Source organism: Salmo trutta, chromosome 38, assembly GCF_901001165.1.
Source record: "Salmo trutta chromosome 38, fSalTru1.1, whole genome shotgun sequence".
Lineage (NCBI taxonomy): Eukaryota > Metazoa > Chordata > Actinopteri > Salmoniformes > Salmonidae > Salmo > Salmo trutta.
This window is the reverse complement of record NC_042994.1, coordinates 31,952,894-31,972,557: the sequence shown is the minus strand read 5'-3', so window position 1 is coordinate 31,972,557 and position 19,664 is coordinate 31,952,894. Positions and strand designations below refer to the sequence as shown.

Here is a 19,664-nt window from a genome sequence, read left to right as displayed (position 1 = left end):
AGGGTCAGTCTGTTATATCTGGAGTATCTCTCCTGTCTTTTCCGGTGTCCTGTGTGAATTTAAGTATGCTCTCTCTAATTTTCTCTCTCTCGGACGACCTGAGCCCTAGGACCATTCCTCAGGACTACCTGGCCTGATGACTCCTTGCTGTCCCCAGTCCACCTGGTCGTGCTTCTGCTCTAATTTCAACTGTTCTGCCTGCGGCTATGGAACCCTGACCTGTTCACCGGACGTGCTACCTTGTCCCAGACCTGCTGTTTTCAACTCTCTAGAGACAGCAGGAGCGGTAGAGATACTCTGAATGATCGGCCATGAAAAGCCAACTGACATTTACTCCTGAGGTGCTGACCTGTTGCACCCTCTACAACCACTGTGATTATTATTATTTGACCCAGCTGGTCATCTATGAACATTTGAACATCTTGGCAATGTTATGTTATAATCTCCACCCGGCACAGCCAGAAGAGGACTGGCCACCCCTCAGAGCCTGGTTCCTCTCTAAGTTTCTTCCTAGATTCCGGCCTTCCTAGGGAGTTTTTCCTAGCCACCGTGCTTCTACACCTGCATTGCTTGCTGTTTGGGGTTTTAGGCTGGGTTTCTGTACAGCACTTTGTGACGTCAGCTGATGTAAGAAGAGCTTTATAAATACATTTGATTGATTGATTGATTGAGGAGCCCATGAAGCTGGGACACACACGTCTGAGCACACAGGAACGTGACAGACGCATGCGCGAAGGCTGCTGCCTCTACTGCGGAGGTCTCGGCCATCTCCATGCTACATGCCCAGAGCTGACGGGAAATCCCAGGGCTCGCCAGGACGAGGAGATTACGATTAAGAATTGTTACACCCTACCCCTGATGTCCGCTGCCTTGGAGCTTCACCAAGCTGGACCTCCGCAACGCAACTTTGGTGGGGTGGCAGCGCCTCTCACGGCCTTAACCCGTAATTCCCAGACCCATTTTGGCTGGACTCCCGAGGCTGACAGGGCATTCGAGGAGCTCAAGGGGACATTTCACCTCCTGATCCTACTCGTTCCTTCGTGGTAGAGGTGGACGCCTTGGACACCGGTCCTTTCACAGTGGAACATAGGGGACAAGAGACTGCACCCATGTGCCTTTCTTTCCAAGCGGTTCTCACCAACGTAACGCAGCTAGGATGTAGGCAAGTGGCTCTTGGCTGTCAAGTGGGCCCTTGAGGGGTGGAGACACTGGTTGGAGGGGGCACCTCAGCCTTTCGTGATCTGAACGGACAATATGAACTTGGTCTCCATTCAAGAAGCCAAGAGGTTGAACCCCCGCCAGGCCAGGTGGGCTCTGTTTTTTAACTGGTTCAACTTCACTCTAGCCTATTGCCCGGGATCCAGAAATCAGAAAGCAGACACCCTTTCCCGTCAACACGATGTCTCTAACGAGGAGAAGGACTCAGAGGGACATTCCTCTAAATGAACAGGGCATCCAGTAGTTAATTGGACACTGGGGTTCCTGAGGGGGAAATTCTGGTGGCCCAACATGATTGAGGATGTGAGATCCTTCGTTGTCTCCCGTCTCAAGCTAGTAAGGACCAGTCCCTTCTCTCCCCCCACACCTGTCCCTCCGTCCCGTTGACTTGTTGATGGTCGCCGGCCTACACTGTCTGGCGTCTACTGAAGGCCGGAGTCTGGCGTCTGTTGGAGATCGTCAATTAATATCCCAATACATTACGAACAAGGTATGTGTACGAAAACCATTATCAAATTTTTTTTTTCATTCACCACTGTCGTGTGCATGTTTTGTTAATCATCTGTATAACAACTATTTTCGGGATTCACAGACTTCACCTTCCCTACACCTCTGATGAATATAACAGAAAACCTGTTCGATCACCATGCACTGCTAAATCATTCTGGATACGGAGAACATCAACACATTAGCATCAACACGCCGGAGGGTATACCCATTGGACTTGGGGTTCTGCTGGGAGTTTACCTCATATTTAGATATTTTTTTTTGTGGATTGTTTTATTCTGCTTTGCCACTAAAATCCTAATAATATGTGAGATCCTTCGTTGTCTCCCGTCTCAAGCTGGTCCTTACCATTGTGCGATTAACCCCTGGATGCCCTGTTAATTTAGATGAGTGTCCCCTCGGAGTCCTTCTCCTCGTTAGAGACATCATGATAAACACTGAGAACTAAAATGGTGTTGTTGTTGTTATGTGTATTATTAATAATAATAACAACAGGGGAGGGGGGGCTAGTTAAAAAATTAACCCCAAAAGCTTTTAAAGGGTTCTCCAAAAAACTTATAGAGGTTCCCCCACAGTTTCAATGTGAAGAACCCCTAAAGGATACTCCAGGAACCTTTTCTGTTTAGAGTGTACGTATCGGCCTCAAGGCCTTCGTCAGAGCTGTTGTGAGTGTTTTTAATTTACACCCTTATGTAGACATATCTCCACCCACATCCGTTCAATGCCTCGAATGGGGTTGGAGTCCAGGAAAAATAAACATGTTAACAAATATAACAAGGTGTATTTCATAAGTATTCTACTAAAGTGTGTCCATAAAAACGTATTAAACACGTCTGTAAAACAACAATGAGGACATCGACCCACTAAGCAAGTTCTCATAAATCATTGGGTACAGTGCAGGAAGAAAACGTCAGAGTCGGCTGAAGTGGTGGTGTAGTTCTTGTTCACATTTACAACACAACATGGGCATTTCATCATTAAGACCTTTAGGGAATAATGTCTGGAGGGTGAAAATACCAAAACATTTGTGTTTAGTAGTAAAAATAAAGAAAAACCCTTGAATGAGTAGGTGTGCCCAAACTGGTACAGTGTATACATATACAGTTGAAGTCGTTAGTTTAAATACACCTTAGTCAAATACATTTAAACTCAGTTTTTCACAATTCCTGACATTTAATCCTAGTAAAAATTCCCTGTCTTAGGTCAGTTAGGATCACCACTTTATTTTAAGAATATGAAATGTCAGATAATAGTAGAGAGAATGATTTATTTCGGCTTTTATTTCTTTCATCAAATTCCCAGTGGGTCAGAAGTTTACATACACTCAATTGGTATTTGGTAGCATTGCCTTTAAATTGTTTAACTTAAATTAAACGTTTCGGGTAGCCTTCCACAAACCTTAAGCCATTTTGCCACAAATTTGGAAGAATGCTTGGGGTAATTGTCCATTTGGAAGACCCATTTGCGACCAAGCTTCAACTTCCTGACTGATGTCTTAAGGTGTTGCTTCAATATATCCACGTAATTTGTTGCCTTTAAATTGCTTAACTTGGGTCAAACGTTTCGAGTAGCCTTCCACAAGCTTCCCACAAAAAGTTGGGTGAATTTTGGCCAATTTCTCCTGACAGAGCTGGTGTAACTTTCATTTTTACCTTTATTTAACTAGGCAAGTCAGTTAAGAACAAATTCTTATTTTCAATGGCGGCCTAGGAATAGTAACTGAGTCAGGTTTGTAGGCCTCCTTCCTCGCACAAGCTTTTTCAGTTCTGCCCACAAATTTTCTATAGGATTGAGGTCAGGGCTTTGTGATGGCCACACCAATACCTTGACTTTGTTGTCCTTAAGCCATTTTGCCACAACTTTGGAAGTATGCTTGGGGTAATTGTTGATTTAGAAGACCCATTTGCGACCAAGCTTTAACTTCCTGACTGATGTATTGAGATGTTGCTTAAATATATCCACATAATTTTCCTTTCTCATGATGCAATCTATTTTGTGAAGTGCACCAGTCCCTCCTGCAGCAAAGCACCCCCACAACATGATGCTGCCACCCCCATGCTTCATGGTTGGGATAGTGTTCTTTGGCTTGCAAGCCTCCCCCTTTTTCCTCCAAACATAACGATGGTCATTATGGCCAAACGGTTCTATTTGTGTGTCATCAGACCAGAGGACATTTCTCCAAAAAGTACGATCTTTGTCCCCATGTGCAGTTGCAAACCGTAGTCTGGCTTTTTATGGCAGTTTTGGATCAGTGGCTTCTTCCTTGCTGAGTGGTATTTCAGGTTATGTTGATATAGGACTCATTTTACTGTGGATATAGATACTTTTGTACCTGTTTCCTCCAGCATTTTCACAAGGTCCTTTGCTGTTGTTCTGAGATTGATTTGCACTTTTCGCACCAAAGTACGTTCATCTCTAGGAGACAGAACGCATCTCCTTCCTGATCGGTATGGTGGCTGCGTGGTCCCATGGTGTTTATACTTGCATACTATTGTTTGTACAGAAGAACGTGGTACCTTCAGGCGTTTGGAAATTGCTCCCAAGGATGAATCAGACTTGTGGAGACTACAATTTTTTTCTGAGGTCTTGGCTGATTTCTTTTGATTTTCCCATAATGTCAAGCAAAGAGGCACTGAGTTTGAAGGTAGGCCTTGAAATACATCCACAGGTACACCTCCAATTGAATCAAATTATGTCAATTAGTCTATCAGAAGCTTCTAAAGCCATGACATCATTTTCTGGAATTTTCCAAGCTGTTTAAAGGCACAGTCAACTTAGTGTATGTAAACTTCTGACCCACTGGAATTGTGATATAGTGAATTATAAGTGAAATAATCTGTCTGTAAACAATTGTTGGAAGAATTACTTGTCATGCACAAAGTAGAAGTCCTAAACGACTTGCCAAAACTATAGTTTGTTTAACAAGAAATTGTGACTTCAACTGTACATACACACATAAATACTCATACATACATATATAGTACCAGTCAAAGTTTGGACACACCTACTCAATCAAGGGTTTTTCTTTATTTTTACAATTTTATACATTGTAGAATAATAGTGAAGACATCAAAACTATGATATAACACATATGGAATCATTTAGTAACCCAAAAAGTGTTAAACAAATCAAAATATATTTTACACTATTCAAAGTAGCCACCATTTGCCTTGATGACAGCTTCGCATACTCTTGGCATTCTCTCAACCAGCTTCATGAAGTTGTCACCTGGAATGCATTTCAATTTACAGGTGTGCCTTGTTAAGTTAATTTGTGGAATTTCTTTCCTTCTTAATGCGTTTGAGCCAATCAGTTGTGTTGTGACAAGGTAGGGGTGGTATACAGAAGATAGCCCTATTTGGTAAAAGACCAAGTCCATATTATGGCAAGAACAGCCCAAATTAGCAAAGAGAAAAGTCATTACTTTAAGACATGAAGGTCAGTGAATCCGGAACATTTCAACAACTTAAAGGAAAAGAGAAAAATCATAACAATTCTCAGTCAAAAACAACAGTGAGAACAAAGCCTCTGTATTCTCTCATGTGATTTCAGGTCCTCTAACACTACACAGCCCATTCAAATAAGAAAAGCTTGATGATGAGTTGGTTATTTGAATCAGCTGAGCATTGGGCACAACCAAAACCCTGCACCCAGAAAACAAATCCACAAACACAATCCTTTATAAAACATGCAGGAGGGAAAACACTGGAAAGTCAATACACAAGACATATTCAGAGTCTCTGGGGACTACTGTCCCACCTGTATTGGGCCTATTCTGTTCACTGTTCAGCCTACATTCTTATCTCCTGTGTGTATTATCTCATGTCTTCTCATGTGTCTTAACTGGGTAAAATGCTTTCCACACTGGGAGCAGTGATGAGGCTTCTCTCCTGTGTGTATCCTCTCATGTCTTCTCAGGTCCCCTATCCAGGCAAAACTCTTTTCACATTGGGAGCAGTGGTAGGGCTTCTCCCCTGTGTGTATTCTCTCGTGCTGTTTCAGTTGTCCTTTCAGCTTAAAACTCTTTCCACACTGGGAGCAGTGATAAGGCTTCTCTCTTGTGTGTGTCCTCTCATGTCTTTTCAGGCTTGGTAACAAGGAAAAACTCTTTCCACACTGGGAGCAGTGGAAATGCTTCTCTCGCTTCTCCCCTGTGTGTATTCTCTCATGCACTCTCAGGTATTCTTTAAGGTTAAAACTCTTTCCACACTGGGAGCAGTGATGAGTCTTATTTCCTGTATGTGTCCTCTCATGTCTTTTCAGGCTCGCTAACAAGGAAAAACTCTTTCCACACTGGGAGCATTGGAAAGGTTTATCGCCTGTGTGTGTCCTCTCATGTCTTTTCAGGCACCCTGATGAGGAAAATCTCTTTACACACAGGGAGCAGGGGTAAGCCTTCTCCATTGTGTGCAGTATCATATGCTCTTTCAGGCTTCCTAACTGGGTAAATCTCTTTCCACACTGGGAGCAGTAGTAAGGCTTCTCTCCTGTGTGTATTCTCTCGTGTATTTTCAGGCTCCCTAACTCTGTAAAACTGTTTTCACACTGGGAGCAGTGGTAAGACTTCTCCCTTGTGTGATTTATCTCGTGTATTTTCAAGCTCCCCAACACGGTAAAACTCTTTCCGCAAAGGGAGCAGCGATAAGGCTTCTCCGCTGTGTGCAAAGTCTTGTGGCCTTTCAGGTCCCATAACTGGTTAAAACTCTTTCCACAGTGGGAGCAGTGGTACGGCTTTTCTCCGGTATGTATTCTCTCATGCCGCTTCAAGTTTCCTAACTGGTTAAAACCTTTTCCACACTTGGAGCAGTGGTACGGCTTCTCTCCTGTGTGTATTCTCTCATGTGTTTTCAGGTCCCCTAACTGGTTAAAACCCTTTCCACAGTGGGAGCAGTGGTGTCGTCTTAATGGTTTGGACGTCTCTGGTTCCTCTGAGTCTGGTCTTTCTCCTGCAAAAGACATAGTGTTTATTTAAATAGAGACCTGAATGAAACCTCCACAACTCTCTTGCGAGGAGGTTGAATTCAAATCAGATCCCTCAATATTATTATTTGACCCTGCTGGTCATCTATGATCGTTTGAACATCTTGGCCATGTACTGTTATAATCTCCACCCGGCCCAACCAGAAGAGGACTGGCCACCCCTCAGAGCCTGGTTCCTCTCTAGGTTTCTTCCTAGATTCCTGCCTTTCTAGAGAGTTTTCCGTAGCCCCCGTGCTTCTACATCTGCATTGCTTGCTCTTTGGCGTTTAAGGCTGGGTTTCTGTATAAATAAATGTGATTGAATAACCCGAGGCCAGATTACAAAGAAAATCTAATTTAAAAGAATCTTGGTGTAATTTGAATAAGTAGGAGTAATTTTTTACTTTTCCAAAAGCTGAAGGTTGACTGAAAATGACTTGCATTGCTACAGGAAGGACGAGAGGAATCATGACATTGACAAACTATATTTAGTGGAGCCAAATCTTTTAGCACATTCCAACTCTAGTGGAGCTGTGGTACGAAAGAGCTGTGTAGTAGCCAAGGCCTATGTGGTTATCTGTGGTAGTAATGAGCTGTGTAGTAGCCAAGGCCTATCTGGTTATCTGTGGTAGTAATGAGCTGTGTAGTAGCCAAGGCCTATGTGGTTATCTGTGGTAGTAATGAGCTGTGTAGTAGCCAAGGCCTATGTGGTTATCTGTGGTAGTAATGAGCTGTGTAGTAGCCAAGGCCTATCTGGTTATCTGTGGTAGTAATGAGCTGTGTAGTAGCCAAGGCCTATCTGGTGTAGTAATGAGCTGTGTAGTAGCGTAGGCCTATCTGGTTATCTGTGGTAGTTATGAGCTGTGTAGTAGCCAAGGCCTATCTGGTTATCTGTGGTAGTAATGAGCTGTGTAGTAGCCAAGGCCTATCTGGTTATCTGTGGTAGTAATGAGCTGTGTAGTAGCCAAGGCCTATCTGGTTATCTGGGGTAGTAATGAGCTGTGTAGTATTGTGGGCTATACTCGGCCTTGTCTTCGGACGGTAAGTTGGTGGTTGTAGATATCCCTCTAGTGGTGTGGGGGCTGTGCTTTGGCAAAGTGGGTGGGGTTATATCCTGCCTGTTTGGCCCTGTCCGGGGGTATCATCGGATGGGGCCACAGTGTCTTCTGATCCCTCCTGTCTCAGCCTCCAGTATTTATGCTGCAGTAGTTTATGTGTCGGGGGGCTAGGGTCAGTCTGTTACATCTGGAGTATTCTCTTGTCTTATCCGGTGTCCTGTGTGAATGTAAATATGCTCTCTCTAATTCTCTCTTTCTCTCTTTCTTTCTTTCTCTCGGAGGACCTGAGCCCTAGGACCATGCCTCGGGACTACCTGGCATGATGACTCCTTGCTGTCCCCAGTCCACCTGGCCATGCTGCTGCTCCAGTTTCAACTGTTCTGCCTGCGGCTACGGAACCCTGACCTGTTCACCGGACGTGCTTGTTGCACCCTCGACAATTACTATGATTATTATTATTTGACCATGCTGGTCATTTACGAACATTTTAACATCTTGACCATGTTCTGTTATAATATCCACCCGGCACAGCCAGAAGAGGACTGGCCACCCCTCATAGCCTGGTCCTCTCTAGGTTTCTTCCTAGGTTTTTTGGCCTTTCTCAGGAGTTTTTCCTAGGGAGTTTTTTCCCAGCCACCGTGCTTCTTTCACATGCATTGCTTGCTGTTTGGGGTTTTAGGCTGGGTTTCTGTACAGCACTTTGAGATTTCAGCTGATGTACGAAGGGCTATATAAATAAATTTGATTTGATTTGTAGTAGCCAAGGCCTATCTGGTTATCTGTGGTAGTAATGAGCTGTGTAGTAGCCAAGGCCTCAGGCCTATCTGGTTATCTGTGTGGTAGTAACGAGCTGTGTAGTAGCCAAGGCCTATCTGGTTATCTGTGGTAGTGAGCTGTGTAGTAGCCAAGGCCTATCTGGTTATCTGTGGTAGTAATGAGCTGTGTAGTAGCCAAGGCCTATCTGGTTATCTGTGTAGTATGAGCTGTGTAGTAGCCAAGGCCTATCTGGTTATCTGGGTAGTAATGAGCTGTGTAGTAGCCAAGGCCTATCTGGTTATCTGGTTATCTGTGGTAGTAATGAGCTGTGTAGTAGCCAAGGCCTATCTGGTTATCTGTGGTAGTAACGAGCTGTGTAGTAGCCAAGGCCTATCTGGTTATCTGTGGTAGTAACGAGCTGTGTAGTAGCCAAGGCCTATCTGGTTATCTGTGGTAGTAACGAGCTGTGTAGTAGCCAAGGCCTATCTGGTTATCTGTGGTAGTTATGAGCTGTGTAGTAGCCAAGGCCTATCTGGTTATCTGTGGTAGTAATGAGCTGTGTAGTAGCCAAGGCCTATCTGGTTATCTGGTGTAGTAATGAGCTGTGTAGTAGCGTAGGCCTATCTGGTTATCTGGGGTAGTAATGAGCTGTGTAGTAGCCAAGGCCTATCTGGTTATCTGTGGTAGTTATGAGCTGTGTAGTAGCCAAGGCCTATCTGGTTATCTGTGGTAGTAACGAGCTGTGTAGTAGCCAAGGCCTATCTGGTTATCTGTGGTAGTAACGAGCTGTGTAGTAGCCAAGGCCTATCTGGTTATCTGTGGTAGTAACGAGCTGTGTAGTAGCCAAGGCCTATCTGGTTATCTGGGGTAGTAATGAGCTGTGTAGTAGCCAAGGCATATCTGGTTATCTGTGGTAGTTATGAGCTGTGTAGTAGCCAAGACCTATCTGGTTATCTGTGGTAGTTATGAGCTGTGTAGTAGCCAAGGCCTATCTGGTTATCTGTGGTAGTAATGAGCTGTGTAGTAGCCAAGGCCTATCTGTTTATCTGGGGTAGTAATGAGCTGTGTAGTAGCCAAGGCCTATGTGGTTATCTGTGGTAGTAATGAGCTGTGTAGTAGCCAAGGCCTATCTGGTTCTCTGAGAGAAAATAATCATTTCTGACTGGATATTTTGCACTGTTTTATGACTTTTCCACATTTTGTTACATTACAGGCTTGTTCTAAAATTGATTACATTTATTTTATTCCGATTTTTATTCTACACACAATACCGCACAATGACAAAGCGAAAACAGGTTTGTATAAATTTTTTGCAAATGTATAAAAAAAATCTGGAACTGATTTACATAAGTATTCAGACCCTTTACTCAGTACTTGACGAAGCAGACTCACTCTACCCGTGATATCAAAGTCATTTTGTTAAGGTCGGCAGGTAGCCCAGTGGGGCAGTTAGATCATTGGACCAGTAACCGAAAGGTTGCAAGATCAAAACCCCGAGCTGACAAGGTACAAATCTGTCGTTCTGCCACTGAACAAGGCAGCGCTGTTCCTAGACCGTCATTGAAAATAAGATTTTGTTCTTAAACTGACTTGCCTAGTTAAATAAAGGTAAAATTAAAAAAAATAAAAAGGTGCGAAAATGAACTAAACGATTTGGTATCATTTTGGTTATGGAAGATTGAATAAGCGTACGTGAAACGGTTTGCTTGTAATAATTCGTAGCTGTCGTTTCTATCTGAGCATTAGAGAACATCCGACTCCGTTTCCCCTCACAGAAAACACACTGTACCGTAAAGTGTTGTCACTTCGCTTAAAAAAATTCAGGTGGAAACAGAAGCGTGGGTGGCTTGACAGCGTTTTGCGAATGACGGCTCACTTGACCGCAGTCTTTAACACTGCACATTAGTTCAATAGTTAAAACAACTACAGAGTTTGTTCCACTGTTTTTAAAATAGCACTTACTGGTGTTAATCAGATCTCCAGTCTTCCCTTCCTCCTCCAACGTGAAAGTAATCTCCCCCTCCTCCTTCATTCCAAAAACTGCATCCTCCTCTTTCACTCTTAAATATTCTTCCTCTTCTTTCACCGTAAATTCTTCTACTTTCACGTCTTTCTCCTCTTCTTTCACTGTAACAGCCTCACCCTCTACCTCTTTTTTAACTGTGAAAGCCTCCTCTTCCTTCTCCTCTTTCACAAGAACTTCTTTCTCTGTCCAGCAGACCTCTTCTTCAGAACGGGGGAAGTAGCGGGAGCTCATGGTCGAGGATGTTAGCAAGTAAACTAGTTAGCATTAGCCGAGTGTTACTTAGCTAATAACATAAATAGCACATTAAATGGAGTAAGTAGTAAATACGCAGACAGTGTGTTTAAAACACTGAGGTTAATATAAACAAAAATGGCCCAAAGAGCTTCAATGTTGTGGTTTTATGTTGGCTAGCACGCTACCGAGGTGGATGAATTGTTGTTGTAGAAAAAGCGTCCCGTCCACTACATTATACGTCACGCAAGAGGCATCACCTGAAAGACTCACGTCGCCATCTGTTGACTGGAGTGGGTAACACAGTTGAACAAAACAATATTCTGGAAAACCATGTAAACTAATAATTGTTAAATAACCAGTTCTCTTACTTCTTACAGATAAAAATTTCCTCTACGCAGATGTAGAAGCTGAATAGAGATTTGTACATTATGAATAAACCTGTTACGAATCAACCCTGTTACAAATCAACCCTGTTATAATAAACCCTGTTATAGTAAACCCTGTTATAGTAAACCCTGTTATAATAAACCCTGTTATAGTAAACCCTGTTATAGTAAACCCTGTTATAGTAAACCCTGTTATAATAAACCCTGTTCTATTAAACCCTGTTATAATAAACCCTGTTATAGTAAACCTTGTTATAGTAAACCCTGTTATAAAAGGTCATGTGTAAAAACAAATCCTCACCCTCAATTCAAACAATAACAAAGCGGATACCTCACCCGTTTTGGTAAAAAGCTGAGGCTGGAGAAATACAACCACTCTCAAATTAATAGAGAAATGGATACAAGAACTGACCATCCATGATATTACAATTCTAGTTTATCCATGTTTTCATGCGAACAGTGTTAAGATTGTTTACAAACAATGGAGTTAAACAGGCTTGTTGGGTTCTGATGTTCAACATTTGAACTGAGCTCATAGGGAAGATCAAGAATGCTGTAACCCACAAAGGAGCACTGCTGGGTCGGCAGCAAGAACAACTCTTCCAAATATCAAAGACCCTCCTGGCACTTGCCGACTTCCTCCAACCACAGTTCAACCACAACCCAGGAGGAGCCAATGCCCAAGTCTCATCACCCAGTGCTACAGGCGTCACCGCTGAGAGTGGGTGTAATACTGAGGAACTGGTCACCGCTTTCCACCAGGGTCTATCTAACTCCATCAAGGATGATCTGGCCTCTCGGGAACTGGGAGAGGACCCCGAGTCCCTGAAAACGCTGGAAATCAGGATTGACAACCGCCTTCGAGAATGCGTGAGACGGCACCTTTTTGACACCACCCCAGTATCCAGGTTTCCTGTGCTCCCCAAGCCCCCCGAGCCCAGCATCGTAACAAATAATCTGCTCAGACCCCAACCAAGGAGCATCAAAAGGCGTGCTATGAATTCTCAGACAACCCAAAGATTCCTAGCTGGCCTTCCAGACTCCCTCCACATACCCAAGGACGTCAGAGTACAAAAATCAGTTAACCACCTAACTAAGGAACTCAATTTAACCTTGCGTAATGCCCTAGATGCAGTCGCACCCCTAAAAACAAAAACGTTTGTCATAAGAAATTAGCTCCCTGGTATACAGAAAATACACGAGCTCTGAAGCAAGCTTCCAGAAAATTGGAAGAGAAATGGCGCCACACCAAACTGGAAGTCTTCGACTAGCTTGGAAAGACAGTACTGTACAGTATCGAAGAGCCCTCACTGCTGCTCGATCATCCTATTTTTCCAACTTTATTGAGGAAAATAAGAACAATCCCCCCCAGAAACTTGATACTGTCGCAAAGTTAACTAAAAAGCAGCATTCCCCAAGAGAGGATGGCTTTCACTTCAGCAGTGATACATTCAAGGACTTCTTTGACGAAAAGATAATGATCATCAGAAAGCAAATTACGGACTCCTCTTTAAATCTGCGCATTCCTCCAAAGCTCAGTTGTCCTGAGTCTGCACAACACTGCCAGGACCTAGGATCAAGGGAGACACTCAAGTTTTTTAATACTATATCTCTTGACACATTGATGAAAATAATCATGGCCTCTAAACCTTCAAGCTGCATACTGGACCCTATTCCAACTAAACTACTGAAAGAGCTGCTTCCTGTGCTTGGCTCTCCTATGTTGAACATAATAAACGGCTCTCTATCCACCGGATGTGTAACAAACTCACTAAAAGTGTCAGTAATAAAGCCTCTCTTGAAAAAGCCAAACCTTGACCAAGAAAATATAAAAAACTATTGGCCTCTATCAAATCTCCCATTCCTCCCCCCAAAAATGGAAAAGCTGTTGAACAGCAACTCACTGCCTTCCTGAAGACAAACAATGTATACGAAACGCTTCAGTCTGGTTTTAGACCCCATCATAGCACTGAGACTGCACTTGTGAAGGTGGTAAATTACCTTTTAATGACGTCAGACCGAGGCTCTGCATCTGTCCTCGTGCTCCTAGACCTTAGTGCAGCTTTTGATACCATCGATCACCACATTCTTTTGGAGAGATTGGAAACCCAAATTGGTCATTCGGAAACATAATGTTAACTTTCACTGCTATGCGGACGACACACAGCTGTACATACCGATGAAACATGGTGAAGCCCCAAAATTGCTCTCCATGGAAGCCTGTGTTTCAGACATGAGGAAGTGGATGGCGGTAAATGTTCTACTTTTAAACTCGGACAAAACAGAGATGCTAGTTCTAGGTCCCAAGAAACAAAGAAATATTCTGTTGAATCTGGCAATTACTCTTGATGGTTGTACAGTCATCTCAAATAAAACTGTGAAGGATCTCGGCGTTACTCTGGACCCTGGTCTCTCTTTTGACAAACATATCAAGACTGTTACAATAACAGTTTTTTTCCATCTACGTAACATTGCAAAAATCAGAAGCTTTCTGTCCAAAAATGTTGCAGAAAAATGTATCCATGCTTTTGTCACTTCTAGGTTAGACTACTGCCATGCTCTACTTTCCAGCTACCCGGATAAAGTACTAAATTAACTTCAGTTAGTGCTAAACACGGCTGCTAGAATCTTGACTAGAACCAAAATACACTGCTCAAAAAAATAAAGGGAACACTTAAACAACACAATGTAACTCCAAGTCAATCACACTTCTGTGAAATCAAACTGTCCACTTAGGAAGCAACACTGATTGACAATAAATTTCACATGCTGTTGTGCAAATGGAATAGACAACAGGTGGAAATTATAGGCAATTAGCAAGACACCCCCAATAAAGGAGTGGTTCTGCAGGTGGGGACCACAGACCACTTCTCAGTTCCTATGCTTCCTGGCTGATGTTTTGGTCACTTTTGAATGCTGGCGGTGCTTTCACTCCAGTGGTAGCATGAGACGGAGTCTACAATCCACACAAGTGGCTCAGGTAGTGCAGCTCATCCAGGATGGTACATCAATGCGAGCTGTGGCAAGAAGGTTTGCTGTGTCTGTCAGCGTAGTGTCCAGAGCATGGAGGCGCTACCAGGAGACAGGCCAGTACATCAAGAGACGTGGAGGAGGCCGTAGGAGGGCAACAACCCAGCAGCAGGACCGCTACCTCTGCCTTTGTGCAAGGAGGAGCAGGAGGAGCACTGCCAGAGCCCTGCAAAATGACCTCCAGCAGGCCACAAACGTGCATGTGTCTGCTCAAACGGTCAGAAACAGACTCCATGAGGGTGGTATGAGGGCCCGACGTCCACAGGTGGGGGTTGTGCTTACAGCCCAACACCGTGCAGGACGTTTGGCATTTGCCAGAGAACACCAAGATTGACAAATTCGCCACTGGCGCCCTGTGCTCTTCACAGATGAAAGCAGGTTCACACTGAGCACATGTGACAGACGTGACAGAGTCTGGAGACGCCGTGGAGAACGTTCTGCTGCCTGCAACATCCTCCAGCATGACTGGTTTGGCGGTGGGTCAGTCATGGTGTGGGGTGGCATTTCTTTGGGGGGCCGCACAGCCCTCCATGTGCCCGCCAGAGGTAGCCTGACTGCCATTAGGTACCGAGATGAGATCCTCAGACCCCTTGTGAGACCATATGCTGGTGCGGTTGGCCCTGGGTTCCTCCTAATGCAAGACAATGCTAGACCTCATGTGGCTGGAGTGTGTCAGCAGTTCCTGCAAGAGGAAGGCATTGATGCTATGGACTGGCCCGCCCGTTCCCCAGACCTGAATCCAATTGAGCACATCTGGGACATCATGTCTCGCTCCATCCACCAACGCCACGTTGCACCACAGACTGTCCAGGAGTTGGCGGATGCTTTAGTCCAGGTCTGGGAGGAGATCCTTCAGGAGACCATCCGCCACCTCATCAGGAGCATGCCCAGGCGTTGTAGGGAGGTCATACAGGCACGTGGAGGCCACACACACTACTGAGCCTCATTTTGACTTGTTTTAAGGACATTACATCAAAGTTGGATCAGCCTGTAGTGTGGTTTTCCACTTTAATTTTGAGTGTGACTCCAAATCCAGACCTCCATGGGTTGATAAATTGGATTTCCATTGATTATTTTTGTGTGATTTTGTTGTCAGCACATTCAGCTATGTAAAGAAAAAAGTATTTAATAAGATTATTTCTTTCATTCAGATCTAGAATGTGTTGTTTAAGTGTTCCCTTTATTTTTTTGAGCAGTATATTTGATCATATTACTCCAGTGCTAGCCTCTCTACACTAGCTACTTTTAAGGCTAGGGTTGAATTCATGGTTTTACTGCTAACCTACAAAGCATTACATGGGCTTGCTCCTACCTATCGTTCCGATTTGGTCCTGTCGTACATACCTACACGTACGCTATGGTCACAAGACGCAGGCCTCCTTACTGCCCCTAGAATTTCTAAGCAAACAGCTGGAGGCAGGGCTTTCTCCTATAAGTTCAATTTTTATGGAATGGTCTGCCTACCCATGTGACAGGCGCAGACGCAGACTCGGTCTCGACCTTTAAGTCTTTATTGAAGACTGATCTCTTCAGTAGGTCCTATGATTGAGTGTAGTCTGACCCAGGAGTGTGAAGGTGAACGGAAAAGTACTGGAGCAATGAACCGCCCTTGCTGTTTGCCTGGCTGGTTCCCCTCTCTCCAATGGGATTCTCTGCCTCAAACCCTATTACAGGGGCTGAGTCACTGGTTTACTGGTGCTCTTTCATGCCGTCCCTAGGAGGGGTGCACCACATGAGTGGGTTGAGTCACTGACGTGCTCTTCCTGTCTGGGTTGGCGCCCCCCCTTGGGTTCGTGCCGTGGGGGATATCTTCATGGGCTATACTCGGCCTTATCTCAGGATAGTAAGTTGGTGGTTGAAGATATCCCTCTAGTGGTGTGGGGGCTGTGCTTTGGCAAAGTGGGTGGGTGTATATCCTGCCTGTTTGGCCCTGTCCAGGGGTATCGTCGGAGAGGGCAACAGTGTATCCCGACCCCTCCTGTCTCAGCCTCCAGTATTTATGCTGCAATAGTTTATGTGTCAGGTGGCTAGGGTCAGTCTGTTCTATCTAGAGTATCTCTCCTGTCTTTTCCTGTGTCCTGTGTGAATTTAAGTATGCTCTCTCTAATTTGCTCTCTCTAATTCTCTCTCTCTCTCTCTCTCTCTCTCTGACGACCTGAGCCCTAGGACCATGCCTTAGGACTACCTGGCCTGATGACTCCTTGCTGTCCCCAGTCCACCTGGTCGTGTTGCTGCTCTAGTTTCAACTGTTCTGCCTGCGGCTATGGAACCCTGACCTTTTCACCGGATGTGCTACCTTGTCCCAGACCTGCTGTTATCAACTCTCTAGAGACAGCAGGAGTGGTAGAGACACTCTGAATGATCGGCCATGAAAAGCCAACTGACATTTACTACTGAGGTGCTGACCTGTGGCACCCTCTACAACCACTGTGATTATTATTATTTGACCCTGCTGGTCACCTATGAACATTTGAACATCTTGGCAATGTTATGTTATAATCTCCACCTGGCACAGCCAGAAGAGGACTGGCCACCCCTCATAGCCTGGTTCCTCTCTAGGTTTCTTCCTATGTTCCGGCCTTCCTAGGGAGTTTTTCCTAGCCACCGTGCTTCTACACCTGCATTGCTTGCTGTTTGGGGTTTTAGGCTGGGTTTCTGTACAGCACTTTGTGACGTCAGCTGATGTAAGAAGAGCTTTATAAATACATTTGATTGATTGATTGATTGATTGATTGATTGATTGATTGATTGAGGAGCCCATGCAGCTGGGACGCACACGTCTGAGTCCACAGGAACGTGACAGGCGCATGCGTGAAGGCTGCTGCCTTTACTGAGGAGGTCTCGACCATCTCCGCGCTACATGCCCAGAGCTGACGGGAAATCCCAGGGCTCGCCAGGACGAGGAGATTACGATTAAGAATTGTTACACCCTACCCCTGATGTCCGCTGCCTTGGAGCTTCACCAAGCTGGACCTCCGCAACGCAACTTTGGTGGGGTGGCAGCGCCTCTCACGGCCTTAACCCGTAAGTCCCAGACCCATTTTGGCTGGACCCCCGAGGCTGACAGGGCATTCGAGGAGCTCAAGGGGACATTTCACCTCCTGATCCTACTCGTCCTTTCGTGGTAGAGGTGGACGCCTTGGACACCGGTCCTTTCACAGTGGAACGAGGGGGACAAGAGACTGCACCCATGTGCCTTTCTTTCCAAGCGGTTCTCACCAACGTAACGCAGCTAGGATGTAGGCAAGTGGCTCTTGGCAGTCAAGTGGGCCCTTGAGGGGTGGAGTCACTGGTTGGAGGGGGCACCTCATCCTTTCATGAGATGAACGGACTATAAGAACTTGGTCTCCATTCAAGAAGCCAAGAGGTTAAACCCTCGCCAGGCCAGGTGGCCTCTGTTTTTTAACTGGTTCAACTTCACTCTAGCCTATCACCCGGGATCCAAAAATCAGAAAGCAGACGCCCTTTCCCGTCAACACGATGTTTCAAACGAGGAGAGGGACTCCGAGGGGACACTCCTCTAAATGAACAGGGCATCCAGGGGTTAATCGGACACTGAAGTTCCTGAGGCGGAAATTCTGGTGGCCCAACATGATTGAGGATGTGAGATCCTTCGTTGTCTCCCGTCTCAAGCTAGTAAGGACCAGTCCCTTCTCTCCCCCCACACCTGTCCCTCCGTCCCGTTGACTTGTTGATGGTCGCCGGCCTACACTGTCTGGCGTCTACTGAAGGCCGGAGTCTGGCGTCTGTTGGAGATCGTCAATTAATATCCCAATACATTACGAACAAGGTATGTGTACGAAAACCATTATCACATTTTTTTTTTCATTCACCACTGTCGTGTGCATGTTTTGTTAATCATCTGTATAACAACTATTTTCGGGATTCACAGACTTCACCTTCCCTACACCTCTGATGAATATAACAGAAAACCTGTTCGATCACCATGCACTGCTAAATCATTCTGGATACGGAGAACATCAACACATTAGCATCAACACGCCGGAGGGTATACCCATTGGACTTGGGGTTCTGCTGGGAGTTTACCTCATATTTAGATATTTTTTTTGTGGATTGTTTTATTCTGCTTTGCCACTAAAATCCTAATAAACACTGAGAACTAAAATATTGTGTTGTTGTTTTTATGTGTATTATTAATACGGGGGTCTTGTTAAAAAATAAACCCCAAAAGGTTTTTCACGAGGTTCTTTGAGGATGAAGTGGTGGCATTAGTTCATGTTCACATTTACAACACAACATGGGCATTTCATCATTAAGACATTTAGGGGATAATGTCTGCAGGGTGAAAAGACCAAAACATTCTCTTATACTCAGTGTTATTTATATCACCTCCCCTGTCTGATATCTAGACTTTCTCTACGCCACAAAATCTAAAAAGGTAGAAATGTCATGTTTTTGGTCATTAAAATGTTCTGCGACTGGATAATCCCTGTCCTTTCTTCTGGTTGAACAATTATGTTCACTAATTCTCTGTTTGAGAGACAGAGGCCATTATCTGTCCTATGTCCTACTGTTCAGAGGCCTTTATCTGTCCTATGTCCCACTGTTCAGAGGCCTTTATCTGTCCTATGTCCTACTGTTCAGAGGCCATTATCTGTCCTATGTCCTACTGTTCAGAGGCCATTATCTGTCCTATGTCCTACTGTTCAGAGGCCATTATCTGTCCTATGTCCTACTGTTCAGAGGCCTTTATCTGTCCTATGTCCTACTGTTCAGAGGCCTTTATCTGTCCTATGTCGCACTGTTCAGAGGCCTTTATCTGTCCTCTGTCCTACTGTTCAGAGGCCTTTATCTGTCCTATGTCCCACTGTTCAGAGGCCTTTATCTCAAATCAAAATCAAATCAAATTTATTTATATAGCCCTTCGTATATCAGCTGAAATCTCAAAGTGCTGTACAGAAACCCAGCCTAAAACCCCAAACTGCAAGCAATGCATGTGAAAGAAGCACGGTGGCTAGGAAAAACTCCCTAGGAAAAACTCCCTAGAAAGGCCAAAAACCTAGGAAGAAACCTAGAGAGGAACCAGGCTATGAGGGGTGGCCAGTCCTCTTCTGGCTGTGCCGGGTGGATATTATAACAGAACATGGTCAAGATGTTAAAATGTTCGTAAATGACCAGCATGGTCAAATAATAATAATCATAGTAATTGTCGAGGGTGCAACAAGCACGTCCGGTGAACAGGTCAGGGTTCCGTAGCCGCAGGCAGAACAGTTGAAACTGGAGCAGCAGCATGGCCAGGTGGACTGGGGACAGCAAGGAGTCATCATGCCAGGTAGTCCCGAGGCATGGTCCTAGGGCTCAGGTCCTCCGAGAGAAAGAAAGAAAGAGAGAGCATATTTAAATTCACACAGGACACCGGATAAGACAAGAGAATACTCCAGATGTAACAGACTGACCCTAGCCCCCCGACACATAAACTACTGCAGCATAAATACTGGAGGCTGAGACAGGAGGGATCAGAAGACACTG

At 44.8% G+C, this 19,664-nt stretch overlaps 1 protein-coding gene across 1 annotated transcript; it reads right to left on the bottom strand.

Annotated features, from left to right (window-relative positions):
• Window positions 1–5,118: 5,118 nt before the first annotated feature.
• Window positions 5,119–10,530, bottom strand: LOC115178599 (zinc finger protein 442-like). The gene is made up of 2 exons (XM_029739853.1): window positions 10,461–10,530; window positions 5,119–6,671 (listed from the first exon to the last, which is right to left on the bottom strand). Exons 1-2 carry the CDS (start codon window positions 10,528–10,530, stop codon window positions 5,512–5,514), a joined length of 1,230 nt encoding a protein of 409 aa, XP_029595713.1. The 3' UTR covers window positions 5,119–5,511.
• Between the last annotated feature and the right edge of the window lie 9,134 nt (window positions 10,531–19,664).